This window comes from Erythrolamprus reginae, chromosome 7, assembly GCF_031021105.1.
Source record: "Erythrolamprus reginae isolate rEryReg1 chromosome 7, rEryReg1.hap1, whole genome shotgun sequence".
Classification (NCBI taxonomy): domain Eukaryota; kingdom Metazoa; phylum Chordata; class Lepidosauria; order Squamata; family Dipsadidae; genus Erythrolamprus; species Erythrolamprus reginae.
This window is the reverse complement of record NC_091956.1, coordinates 34,104,463-34,118,765: the sequence shown is the minus strand read 5'-3', so window position 1 is coordinate 34,118,765 and position 14,303 is coordinate 34,104,463. Positions and strand designations below refer to the sequence as shown.

General features: G+C 38.8%; 1 protein-coding gene across 2 annotated transcripts; it reads right to left on the bottom strand.

Moving 5' to 3' along the window:
• Nucleotides 1–413: 413 nt before the first annotated feature.
• CTSO (cathepsin O) lies at nt 414–13,015 on the bottom strand. Of its 2 annotated transcripts, none has more exons than XM_070757305.1 (8): nt 12,801–13,015; nt 12,013–12,121; nt 11,619–11,758; nt 10,213–10,380; nt 9,668–9,789; nt 5,631–5,794; nt 4,147–4,239; nt 414–2,322 (listed from the first exon to the last, which is right to left on the bottom strand). In XM_070757305.1, the coding sequence occupies exons 1-8, from the start codon at nt 12,960–12,962 to the stop codon at nt 2,288–2,290; spliced, it is 993 nt and encodes a 330-aa protein (XP_070613406.1). In that variant the 5' UTR covers nt 12,963–13,015; the 3' UTR covers nt 414–2,287. The 2 variants fall into 2 exon arrangements, with proteins under 2 accessions (XP_070613406.1, XP_070613407.1); XM_070757306.1 differs by lacking the exon at nt 12,801–13,015 and adding an exon at nt 12,526–12,745.
• Between the last annotated feature and the right edge of the window lie 1,288 nt (nt 13,016–14,303).

The window sequence follows — 14,303 nt, the reverse complement described above, 5'->3', positions numbered from 1 at the left end:
GCACTATGTATTTAAAAAAATGATAGAAACCAGAGAATTATATAGAGTTACAAATGCTAGAATGGATTGCAGGAACATGTTTTGCACATGTTGGAAAATAGTAGAAGTTTTTAATAAATGAAGGTGTTTTTTTTTTAAGGAACCTCCATTTTTTAAAAAATAAAGAAATGAGAACTAATGTTATTAGGAGAAACAGAACATTTCAAAGGAAATGAGATACTTAAGATACATTGAGATACATTTAAAATGATAGGTCAAAAGATATCAATCAGGAACGAATAAATGCTTAATGGACTGAATACAAAGTATGTAACCAGTTGTTAAAAAGTTGAAGTATATTTTATCAGATAGAGAGAATGAAAGAAGATTCAATTGCAAAACAAATGGATTATGGAAGAATGAGTCAAAAAGGGTTGAGGATAGGAAAAAATTTATTTTATTTATTTATTCGATTTTTATGCCGCCCTTCTCCTTAGACTCAGGGCGGCTTACAACATGTTAGCAATAGCACTTTTTAACAGAGCCAGCATATTGCCCCCACAATCCAGGTCCTCGTTTTACCCACCTCGGAAGAATGGAAGGCTGAGTCAACCTTGAGCCGGTGATGAGATTTGGTTGGGGGTGGTTGATAAGAGCCTCAAAAACAGAGCATTTTAAACAACAAAAGGCAATAAATGAAGGAGAGCAAAGTAAATTAATTAAATAGAAATATATATTAAGAGGTTTCATGTAAATTACATTTAGTTGTGCATCATTTTTGTTTATTATGCCTTTTTTGGAATACAGTTTATTGCTTTTCTGCATTATTTTAAAAAGAAATGATGTTAATAGGTGAGAGCATATCAAATTTTATTGATTGACAAAATTGTCTTGCCTTCTTCTTGGATGCATTAGCCAATCTGCAATTATGATAGATTTTCATGTATTTCTTTCCCAGTTATTACTGAACCCATAGTTCCCTCTAAGCTGAGCAGTGAGCAATCGCTCACTTAAAAATCATCATCAACTCAGAGTTTTCCAAACCTGCCCAGAAGCCGAGAATGAAAGAGTGAGAGGGAAGGAGAGAGAGAGAGGAAGAGAGAGAAACAGATAGAAAAAAGAGAGGAAGGAAAAGAGAAAGAAAAAGAATGGGAGTAAGGAAGAGAGAAAGAAAATCAAAATCTAGTTTGAAACTAGCTCAACTATTTAAGTGGCATTTTGATATTGATAGAGTTGCCCTATTATGAGCTCACTGTTATAGACACACAGTACAGTATTTTATTTTGAAATTCTCTGAGGCAAAACAGGGTGGGTTGTTTGTTTGTTTGTTTGTTTGTTTATTTATTATTTCTGTGCTGCCCAGTCCTGAAGGGACTGCCACTCAGACACTATACTTTTCCGCCCCCCCCCCAAAAAAAAAAAAATTAGAGGGAACACTGACTGAACCAAAGTAGAAAATCATAGTGAGAGCAATTTTTGAAGTTCAAATATAAAGTAAGGGTTTTTTAAATGTTTATCTTTATTATTAAAATATCAGATGATTTAGACATGAATATACAACTAGTTTCATATGACCTTTTGAGACATTTAATTAAAACTTATTAAACAGTTAGAAATATTTCAACTGTGATCAACTATTAATTGCAAACACTTCTAAATTATATCTACATATGTATAAAAAGCTTCCATCCCCTACTATTATCCAAATTGTCAATTCCAATTATTGTAGGATTCTATTCCATTTGAATCAAATTTATAAGTGGAGAAGCAAAAACTACACAGAAATATGCTTCTAATCCCAAATGGTTTTCCATAGAATATAAAAGATTACAAGACAGAGTAAATAAATCTCAGTAGTAGCACAGTATCAAAGAAAATAGTTTCTAAAATATATTTCTTGAAGTTAATTCATTCAGTCTGCAGCATAACCAATATAGCAATAGCTTATATACCAGTTCACAGTGCTTTACAGTTGTCTGCTCCAAGAATCTGGGTTCTCATTTTACCGACCTCGCAAAGATGGAAGGCTAAGTCAACCTTGAGCCGGTCCGGATTGAACCCCTGGCAGTGAACATTTGTCCTGCATTCTAATCACTGTGCCAACATGTCTCTAATCATACTACCTATAGATGATTAAACAATCATTAAAAGGGGATAAGCTGTGAATCAGCAACAAGTTTTGAGGAACTAGCTGGAAGATTGTTTTCAGATCCAAGGGTTGTTACTATCTGAACACTGGCAACAGTCCTTTAATTCTTCATTATAAACTAGTGTCTGCAATGTTTGCCACAAACCCTTAGCAGCTAATTCATACAGATACAGCAGAAACTAAATCAGCAATACCTAGAGAGCAAGAAACAAAGTTATGATTTAATCTTTTAAAAAATCTATTATTTCTTTTACATTTAAAAAGTATTTTGACTTTTTTCTTATTCTTAACCTAAGTACAGAATAACAATAGAATATCTATAAAATATAACACAAAACATAAACATTTATATCAGAGGTCTTCAAACTTGGCAACTTTAAGATTTGTGGACTTCAATTGCAGCAGAGGTGGAGTAACGACACGGACACAGAGAGCTGGATTTAAACTGGGTCATTTTTATTAATTAAATTTGCATAATTTATTCATTAAATTAGCATAAATTTAACTAAACCCTAACAAGGACCCGCAGGGTCAAACAATTACTTCCGGGGCGGAAAATGACGTCAGAAAAACTTCTGGGGCAACTTATGGGCGTAGCTCCATGCTGATCCAGGTGAAGGGCCCCGCCCTCACCTGGATCCCAGCCATGCACCTGCATGTGGGAGGTTTCGCTGTCTAACCCCTGCAAGGGGATAGAGATGGGCGGGACCCAAAGACAGGTTCCCCCCAATTGGTCAGATCGAGCTAAAGGCACCATGACCTTTGGAGAGAACCAATCATCCCCAAAGATGCCCAACAGAGAACACGCAGTTGCTAAACACCACCCAGTTTTCCGCCCCTAACCTGCTTACCCAATGACCAAAGGTAAGCCAATTAGCCTAAACAGGGGGCGAAGCACCCCCTAACCGCCTATCCGTCACCAGTGTGGAATAGGCGAAAAAACGGTCGCAGAAAATACCGAGACCACCAAAAATTCCTATTCGGCCCCCTTAAGGGCGACCCACAGTGGCACACTGGAAGATAGGGAGGGCGGGTGGGTGTTCGCTGCTCGTCGTCGTCAGGGCGAAAAGGAGGCCCCAAGCCTGCACAGCCCCTTTTATAGGGCTGGCAGGCTCCGCCCCTCGGCCTTGGCCAATGATCCCAAAATGGCGGGGATCTCGTGAAATCTCGTGAGATCCCGGCATTCAAAATGGCGGCTGTGCCGAGGGCCGTGTCTCCCTGGCCCTGCAGCAAATCCGGGCCGGGGATAAATCACTGGCCGCGCATTCTTAGAATTCTGGGAGTTGAAGTCCACAAGTCTTAAAGTTGCCAAGTTTGAGGACCTCTGATCTGTATCAAAATAAAGACAATAAACATTCAGATTAACACAATGCAACAATTAAAACAATACAACAATTAAAATGAACAGTAATAATATGATGCTGCCATTAACTATCAACGTCAACTCACTTTACATAAGGAATCTTTCTTGATACTCAGAGCAGCCCTGGGTCTCAAGCACTTGTTATCATTTTCTCCAAGGCCACCACAGTTGTGCTAATTTCGTGTCTAAGACTATCCCATAGTAGTACAAGCTATAAAATAACTGCTTCCTGGCTCTTGGGATCATTAAGAGCTTTTGATGTGATGTCTCTTCAGCCAGGTTCCTTCATTACACACACCTCTGAAGTTTTCAGTAGTTTTAAGCATGCAGACTTTCTCCTATGGGCGGAGCTATCCTCCAATAATAAGATCAATGTGTAAATAAAAAGGCTTACAATAGATTGTCTGCAATTTTGTCTCAATTTCAGATATAATGTTAAAGAAGCTGAATTTATAGCTATGTTAATCAAGTGTAATTAAGAGTCTAAGCTATAGTCAGGGAGGCATTTGAATTATCTTCAATGTCAGATATTAGAAAACTTAGTTTTCCAGTGTATAACATATTACCTGAAAATTCAAACCATAACAAAGGCTGTTACAGCAGGTGCTGTGTAGGAAATCATTCACATCTAAATTCAATATAAATCAAAACTTACCACAAATATTAGAACCCATTTTAACATGAGCGTAGCCATTTATTCCCCATGTATGTCCCCAGGAGTTCCGTACAATCCAATAGGGAATTCTACCTGTAAATTATTTTGTTAAGTAACTAAGTATTTCCCTTTAAAAATAAAAAAGGGAATCTGGTTTCTTAGGAAGCCAAATTACCATCATGTCAGTTCATAAAAGCACTTACAAGCATTGTAAAACATTGTGCCACTCTCCCTGGTCACATGGCCTCATTTTGGGTGCTTGATAACTTTACATATTTACAACTGGTTGCCAAATGCCCCGCAATCATGTGATTTCCTTTTGCATGTTTCGCTGCTGGCTTTCCCAGAAAGGCAATTGGGAAGCCAGAAGGAAAGGTTGCAAGGTTGGAGAGTACATCAGATTTAAGGTCTATTTCTTCATCCTGTGAAGGGATTTCTCCTCCCTTCCCCTCAGAAGTATACATGCCAGAAAAACCAAATAAAAATCTGTTAAAATACTACTAAACATAAGCATTTGGACAATGCTGGTGTTTGCTAAAATCTTTCTTTTTCTAGACTTTCCAAAAAGGAGAGGAAAATTCTAGCAAACAACAACATCCTGAAAGTTTTAAAAGACTGGTGTTCACTAGCATTTTTAGGTCTATTTCTCCCCCAATCCTGGAGGAATGGACCTCAAATCTGGGAATGATCATTCTCCTTGGTGGAACAGGGAAAGGGCACAGCACTTAATGATTACAATTGGATCATTAAGTGGGCCAGGCCAGGCCAGGCCAGGCCAGACCTACTCGCTGCCCTAGCCTACGCCTGGGTACACCATTGTGACCAAGGACACACAAGCAGGCCTAGGGGTTTTTCCTCTATACAACTCTAGGGCTAGAGGCCCACCTCTTTTTTATTACACCTCAGAGGTGGACAATGTCATTCCCAGGGTGGTCAGGAAAATTGTACATGAACAGGCAGAAATGATCCTACTGGTACCGCACTGGCCCAGGACCTGATTTGCAGATCTAGTGGCTCTCTCCGTAGTATCCCCTTGGAGGATCCCAATGACAGAGTGGTTGCTGTCACAGGGCTCCATCCCGCATCCAGATCCCAGCTGGTGGCAATTGACCGCTGGGCGCTTGAGCGGCTAAAACTATGCAAGGCTCCGGAGGACGTCTCTGACATCAGGCTGTCAGACAGAAGGCTGTCACATGGTATGTCCCTTAACAACCACTTTGCTGAAGACTGCTATTATGCAGCGTAGGTATCTATATCCAAGTATAATTTTATACCGGTAATTATAAAACCTGGAACAATTGAATTAAACCGAGAAATCAAGGTTATAATATAATTTCAGACATAACAGCAATTTGTTATAGGGACTGTACATATGTCAAAGAACGTATGTAAGGCCTTTTCATAAATAAATAAAGAAATAAAATAGCAAACATAAAACTATTTTGCATTAAAGTAAATAACATAATAAACAAATGACAGTTTACCTGTTCTATCAAAACCAGTTACAACTACAGCATGATTTTGTTCTCCACTAGAACAATGATGTTGTATGATACCACCAAGATAATCTTGCCAGCTAAGTGCATCTACAACTACTGACAAAGGACCCCATTTAATCAGCATCTTCATCATTTCATCTTCATGTTTGCTGTAAGACACAGAAATAATGATATATAGTAAGAATGCAATACTCAAAACACCACTCAGCAATAAAACAGTTCTGGTCAATCCATTTCAAGAAGCTGACCATTCCTGTTGTGTATTCAGAAACTGAAGTACCTTGTGCCAGTGAAATTATATAAGGAAATATTTACTATCACTGCACCAATGGGCCAGAGACAGTTGGTGTCCATTAAAGGCAAATACGAAAATTTAACTTGGGGGGACTGATTCATTAAACAGACTTTTTCATTATTTGGTGATGAAGTCAAAAGTCAGAAGTTGTTTACTGTAGTGATCCCCAACCCATGGTCCATGGACTGGCACCGCTCTGTGGCAGTGCACCAGAAACTGGGCCACACAAACAAGCAAAGCTCCATCTGCAGGATATGAAACTATGTCCTCTCTTGTGCATGGAAAAACCTCCACCAACAGAAGACTCCCCTGGTGTTCCAAAGGTTGGGGCCCGGTGACTTACTGTATCCAAACTCTGCTGAATTACACTGCAACTGTCATAAATACTTGACACTTGCTAAGCATCTGAATTTTAATCATGTGATCATGGAATTTCTGAAATGGTTGTAAATGTGAAAGATGGTCAGTTTTTTCATTTTTGTTGTAACATTGAACAGTTACTAAACAAACTATTTTAAGTTCAAGACTACCTATATAGTGGTACCTCTACCTAAGAATGCCTCTACTTAACAAATTTTCTAGATAAGAACCAGGTGTTCAAGATTTTTTTGTCTCTTCTCAAGAACCATTTTCTACTTAAGTACCCGAGCCTAGAAAAATTTCCCAGGAAATTTGAGAGCGGCACGAAGGCCCAGCCAGTTTCCTGCTATTCCCCCCTTTAATCCCAGCCATCTTAGGCTTTTCTGGGCTGCCACAGGAGTCTTTCAGTGGCACTTAAGGAGGCTTTGGCAGTCTAGAGCGAATGGAGCATTTTCCTTTCTCTAGGTGCTTGGAGAGGGAATGAACCACTTTGCTGAGGTGACTTCCTTGCGCTGCCTCCCATACACCCAGTGCAAGGTTGCCTCCCATAGCGTCTGGGCGCAGAAAGGCAAAAGGGGGTGCTTCGCCCCGGCTGGATCAACTCGGCTTCAGCCAAACTGAGGAGTCACCACAGTGAAGGAAAGGCGCCGGCTACAAAGCGAGCGAGCGAGAGGAGCCCTTCAGCATGGGAAGGAAAAGAAAGCAGGTAGCAGCAGTAGCAGCCTTTCGGTCAAAGGAGCAGGAGGATCCCCCCTCTCGCCACCTGGGTTTCTCTCTCTGGCACAGTGTATGGGAGGCAGCCTCGTGCCAGGTGTATGGGAAGCATGTGCTTTTCCTCACCGCCTCAGAGTCCCTTTTTTAAAAAAGCCTTAACGTTTTTATTTTTTTTTATTCCCCTCACCTCAACTTCTTCCTTCGGCAGCAATTGTCCTCTTCTTCCTCTTCTTCCTCCTCCTCCTCCCACCCAAATTCCGAGCTTTTATTTCTTTCCTAATGGGTTTGCACGCATTATTTGCTTTTACATTGATTCCTATGGAAAAAAATGCCTCTACTTACAAACTTTTCTACTTAACAACCTGGTCACGGAACGAATTAAGTTCTTAAGTCGAGGTACCACTGTAGTTATAAAAAAGAGAAACTGAATGTTTAGATCTGATTTTTCTTGGAGAGTATATTTCCTTGCCTGAAAAACCTGCTTGTCAGGCAAACTGCTTTATATGATATATAAAGAGAAATTTGATATACAATTTCTCATGCAATTAAGAATTGTACCAAATTTTGCCTATTATTTTATGCATTACAATATTCTGAATAACTCTATATGCTTGCATAATTCTTTAAAAAATCTGTCAAACATATATTGGCTGTAGAATAAAGGCAATGATTTTTAAATACATATATCAATATGTGTTACAATAGGCATAATTTTTCAAAGTTGTAAAGACGTTAATTAGCTACTAAAAAGGTCAGTTCTGGTAGTATTTTAATGAACTCTTACATCTAAAGGTAAGTTTAAAATATGCATTTAAAAATATACTGATTTGAACAAGCAAAAGAAAATTGATAGTTTTTATTTATTTACTGGCATTGGTGAATATTGCTTAATTATTTATACAGATTGTATAAACCCAAACAGCTTTATTATTTTCAATATCACTATTTATTCTGGCCACATGGGAAAAGAGTCAGTACATTGCAAACAGTACATATTTCTTTTTATGAACAATTGGGTAAATGTATAACATGCATCTGTCTCCTCACAGATGGACCTCAAAGATTGACCTAATTTGAAAAAAGATGGCCTTTACCACATACAGCATTTAAAAAACCATTCTGCTATGTCATTAGTAATGTCCTATATTAAAAGCAGAAGAGTATTGTGGGTTTTTTTGCCACACATATGATGAATAAATTTATTGTGTCTGGAGACTCAACACATTTATGTAAAATTCTAAAAAGAAAGAGAGGGATAGAATCCAAACTACTATTAAATTTATTGAGGACTATGAAGTAGCTATCATTTCAAGAATGTTTGTTAAGGTTTTACTCTGTTGACGACATCATTGTTAAGCTGATTATACCATTGAATACAGACAAAGGATGCAAACAATCTAAGCATAGATATACAGGTAATCCTTGTCTTATGATCACAATTGAGCCCAGAATTTCAGCTGTAAGTTGCTGTTGCAAGTTAAGCAGGCCACCACAATACCTGACTTGATTTTATGACTATTTTTACAATAATCACAGAGTGAATCACTGTGGTTATTAAACAAATCACATGGTTATTGCATTATTTTTAAAATGTTTTAAATGTCTCATCATCCAGGAGAGGGTTCCACTTTCCTTCACCACCAGTTCGCATTGCAATCATAGTTCCCTCTAAGCTGAGCAGTGAGCAATCGCTCACTTAAAAATCATCATCAACTCAAGAGTTTTTCAAACCTGCCCAGAAGCCAAGAGGGAAAGAGTGAGAGGGAAAGAGTGCCGCCCAGTCCCGAAGGGACTGCTGCTCAGACACTATACTTTTCCGCCCACCCCCCCAAAAAATTAGAGGGAACACTGATTGCAATGCTTTGTGAGTGCATGCATGCTCTGAGTCTTTGGAGAAGGGCAGCATACAAATCTAATAAATAAATAAGCAAATTCCTTCATGCAATTTGGCTTCTGTACATGCTAAGTAGCTGGAACAATTTAAACTCAGGGGCCGGCGGGATGGCCCTTTTACAAGCAGCAGAACAGGAAAAACCTTGAAAACAGTAAAAGAAATCACAAAAAAAAAAAGAAGAAAAAAAGATGGCAGCGCCCACAGACTGGCACTGACTAAACCAGATCTGTGATGCCATCATCACGTCACCTGCAGGTCACTAACAGTTCAGGCAATCTCGTCCAAACTGGGAGGAACCCACCCCTGTCATCATCCAAAGTGGAGCTAATATTCATCAGCTAATATTCATGATCCAAAGTGGAGCTAATCAGTGTTTTTTTCATTTTCTAAAAGAAGCAAAGCATTGCAAATCATGATTACATGATTGTGAGACAGTGCAATTAGTCATAAATATGAGCTGGCTGCCAAGCACATGATGTGATTGGAGGGGGTGGATGCGGCAGTCATAACTTCAAGGACAGATTATAACTGCTTTTCTGAAGTCTGTCATAACTTCAACTGCTTGTTAAGCAACTGATCATTAAGCAAAGACTATATTTATGAAGTTCAACATACTAATTCCCTATTGCTATAGAATCAATTTTTGAACATGACTCCACATAGATCAGATGAAGGTGTAACATCTGGAAGGCCAATGTTTTTCTTATGTTTCCTTTAAGCCAGTTAAGGGGAAAAAAACATAAACATATTCATTATTACCTTAGATCATATGCAACGTAATCTGTTATTGAGATTCCAAAATCAGAACGTCTGAAGTAATGGCACAATCCTGTATGACCTTTAAACAGATACTTTGAATCTCTCACCAGTTTCACATGTGTCTTTAGGGGGGGAAATCAATGATTCATAATTAAATACCAATATTTAATGCTTTTTAAAATTATCTTTGATATATTCTATGCAAGAGGGCCAAATAATATTGCAGTCAAGCAAAGCATGAAATTCCATTTTTCTTGGATTGCATACTATGAAGAGATCAGGAATTTAGAACTGTTCTCAATTCCCATTTCTAAAGGGTTTTATGGAAAATATTTGAAGAACTTGCATAATGCCTGGGGGACATGGTCAATATAGCCATTTCAAGCCAATCCACTAGCTTGAAAAATCAAGGTAGCAGTGCAGAGTAATTTTTGCATTAGCATGACATCGAGTTCAACCAAAGCTATTTTTAAAAATAATTCTAAGATTTTTCTCTTCTCTTCACAAATACTATTAACTTATCAATAGAGATTTTAAATAAATACCTCATTTAGCCAACTCAGCGCACTAACAGTTGAACCCCCATTGCAACCATAATTATTATATGAACAGTCAATGACTTGCTGTACACTGAGTTCTTCCAGAGTGTTTCTTTTAATGGCATAAGCAGATTCTATTCCACTAACAATACTGAAAGCCCAGCAGGCACCACACTGGAAGAAAAAAAAATCCCATAGGTATTATTCTTTGAATAACGGTTTAAGAAAGCATGTTTACTAAAAATATTATGTTATTCCACTGCACTATTTATGATTTTTTATGTATAAAGTTTTTCTGATTACATATAGTATTTAATCTATTTTTCAAGAAAGCCCTTTTGATTCCTTTCAAAGAAGTGGACAGCTATTGGTTGTTGTTTTTTAAGTGCAGAAGTTTTTTCTAAGTACTTTCAGCCAGTTGCAATTTAATTTAAAAAACCTAGTTTACTCAAGTCACTTTGAGCCAATTATGATCATTCATCTATCTTATGTCACAGGTTTGTGGTAAAATTAAATGAGAATGAGGGAAAGAACTCTGTACCCTCTGAACCCTTAGGTCCCCAGTAATAAATACAAATTACTGTAAGTAAAAGCTGCACCATGCAAATCTAAGACATAATGTATTACAACACTAACTTGAAAAGAATGCAGAAATATTTTTACCTATGAATTATAGCTCTGCTAATTACAGAGTAAGGCCACCATAGAATTAAAATATGTATGTCCAAAACTATTCCTTTATTTCTTTATTCAGATTTGTCTGCCACTCAACTCCCAAGGGACTCTGGGTGGCTCACAACCAAATAATAAAATATATATGTAACATGAAAACCCCTTACATTTAAAACCAACAATTAAAAATAATTAAAACTGTTAAAAACCATACATGCCATTAATGGTCGGATCCTGATGGTGTACCATCAGATCAACGGCACCAGGCCTGCCAGAAAAGCCAGGTCTTTACAGCTTTCCAGAAGGCCAATAGGGTGGGGGTAGTCCGGATCTCAGGAGGTAGCTGGTTCCAAACAGTTGGAGCAGGCACAGAAAAGGCCCTCCTCCATGGGCCTGCCAGCCGACACTGTTTAGCTGACAGAACCTGGTGAAGACCAACTGTGTGAGTCCTTATCGGTCGCTGGGAGCTATGTGGTAGAAGACAATCTCAAAGATAGTCTGGTCCTAAGCCATGTAGGGCTTTAAAGGTAATGACCAGCACCTTGAATTGCACCCAGACCAAACAGGAGCCAATGCAGTCCGCGGAGAATTGTTGTAGTATGGGTGTACCTAGGGGCACCCACAACAGTTCTCGTGGCTGCATTCTTGACCAGCTGTAGTTTCTGAAAGTTCTTCAGGGATAGCCCCATGTAGAGCACATTCTATAACACTGAGATTAAATAAAAAGAAAGACAGTTTACCTGTCCTTGATCTCTCACTTCTGTAACGACATTCTTGTCCCTCCAATCAAACTTTGCTGGCAAGGGTGAATCTGTTCCTTGTAATGCAATTTGAGGAACATATCTGGCAACTTTTGAAGGTCTACATTGTAGGTAAATAGCTTTAATATAAAAACAACGTATTTATATTAACTTTATCACAACTACAATCAACAGAGATATCTTGTTTTGAAAGCAAATACATTTTAATTTAATCAGATACTTTTTGCAGCAATAGCAATCCAACAGTGTTCAATGCACTCTGCCATTTTGAAACTTCTTAAGGATAATATCAGATATCAAATCCTCAGAATACATTCATCCATGATAAAGTGGTACCACTGGCAAAAAGTACACTTGGTAATATGTTCTGTACCTTTAAATTCTTCAGGAGATAAGTGAGAAAACTGGTTTATTCCATACAAAGCAGTATTATTGTCACCGAATGATAATGAATTCCAATGCTGAATTCTCTTAATACTTTCCTGAGAAAATAAAGAGACCATATATATGTCAATCAATTTTCAAATAACTACGCTATAGTCATTCAACACACCTCTTGTGTGCATAGTTTCCACCCACTGTACACTTCTGAAGCTAACAGGGATTTCAGCACTTGGGAAAATGGTTTTCACCACGTGCTGTTTTGAGAATATATTTTGTATTTCAGATCAGCCTTTCTTCAATTCTTCATAAGGCAGCTCTCCTGCAGTTTTTCTAATCTTTCATTTACAAAAAATGTAAAAACTATGCGGAGGTTTTATTGTAAGCCACCCAGAGAGCTTCTAATTAATACAGATTTCTACTTAACACCAAGTAGGGAAAAACAGTTTTCTCTACTAATTCCCATTTTAGTGTAATTACCGCCCTTCCTTCCTTTTGTCATTACATGGCAAAACTCTTGGCCATTTGGCAACGGGATCGCTGGTTTTGCAGTCCTGTAAAAAAAATTCTCAACTAAGAGAAACGGGAAAAAGGAAGAGCCCCGAAGTTTAAAGAGCAACACCGCAAACTGAGGAACTGGTAGGGCGGAGTAATGCAGCATAAAGCGGAAGAAAACGCCGAAAATCGGTGCCTGCCGACTGAGTCTGCGCACGAAGAAGGGTGGCAGGTAGATTACCCGCGACGGGGTCGAAAGGAGCCTTTACGTCCTTTTGTACCTACCCGCAAGGCGATTTCTTTCTTCCACTCGCTGCCCCTGGGATTGCGAAAGGGGGAAGAGAGATTTGCCGGTGGAAATTCGGAGCGGGAGGCATCCCCAAGAAAAGGAAACAGGATTAAGAAGGCGCACGGCCACGGGATCCTGAGGGCATGTCGGATTTCCATTTCGCTTTGCTGGCCCCTCCTCCTCCCGCTTAGCGTAGTGGGAAGATCCGGTGAGGCCTGGTCCGGTTTGACTGGAGCACCCCTTTGTAATTAATCGCCTTTGCTGCTTGAATATTTGCAAAAAGTACAAAGTGCCAAAAGATAACGGAGAAACAAAAGGGACAGATGCAGACGGTACATCCATATACATAAATATTAACAAAGCATTAAATCTTAACCACGTATTGTATTGATCATCTTTCTTTTTAAAACAGTGTTTGATGCCTTTTAGTCAGTATGGATTCCTGGTAATGTCTGGACTAGTTTCTTTAGTTTTCTCAGCAAAGTACTTTGGAAGTGGCCTACCATCGCTTGCTTACTAGGGCTCAGGGAAAATGACTTAGGTATGTGTGTTTTGTTAGAGCAACACATAGTTGGTTCATGTTTTAGCATGTGATTCTGATCCTAGAGACTGACTGACACAATCTCACTGTTTCCAGTGTCTTACTTCCCACTTGGAACTGAACCCAGATGGACATTTCTCCCAACATAGACACCTAAGATTATTTTGTGTGCTAGCCCTTTTAAAACGTTCCTTTTTAAAGGAACGAGTAAATTGCAAATGGTATCCAAAGGTGAGCAAATTGTTGGTATTTTTCCTTAGTGATTGCTCTTAGTGCAACTGACAGTTACCTATGCATCCACAATGGTTTCCTAAATGGTTCCCCATGCATCCTATGCATCAATAATGGCGTACTCTCTATTTTTTCTTATTACAATTTGATTTTCTGTTATTTTAGAGAAATGTTCTCTTGTATTCTTTTATCTGAAGGTTTCTGTCCGTGGAAACTGCCTTGTGCTTTGCTAAATTTGTTGAAATTTGCTGTAAAGAAAGTTAGCATCTGTTCTGCCTGGGTCACTCCAGAAGCCAATACCAACCCAAAAAGAGAAGCCAGATACACTGGTAAAAGGCAAAGGCAGTTTTATAAAATTCAAGAAAAACACAGGTAACAGAAAATGTCCTTACAAACAGGAAAATGCTGTATCTTCAGATATATCCACGAAGGCAAAAGTCCATGCAGCAATACAGAATTCTTGCTGCAGATAGCAGACCTACACCTCCCACGGGTCTTCCAAAGCTGCTGGGCCACAAGCCAGGAACAGAGACTCCGAGAAACAAGACAGGATAATGCAACTCCAAACTGATAACACTCCACATGGCTTCAAGGGCTTACCTGCCTTTTAAACCCTGCTAAGGAGGACCACACCCAAACCCAGCTGTTCCTAATTCTGTGCTGATAATACTTCTTTAATTGCTCCTTTCTTTGATCTGACCGTCTCTGTTGCATGTCAATGACGGCT

Excerpts from the sequence above, each read along its gene's own strand:
- CTSO (XM_070757305.1), bottom strand. The coding sequence starts at position 12,962 with ATGGAAATCCGACATGCCCTCAGGATCCCGTGGCCGTGCGCCTTCTTA. Across the intron at positions 11,759-12,012 it reads ATCTCCTGAAGAATTTAAAG|CTATTTACCTACAATGTAGA; the intron begins GTACAGAACATA and ends TTTATATTAAAG. Across the intron at positions 10,381-11,618 it reads AAGTGAGAGATCAAGGACAG|TGTGGTGCCTGCTGGGCTTT; the intron begins GTAAACTGTCTT and ends TTTTTCTTCCAG.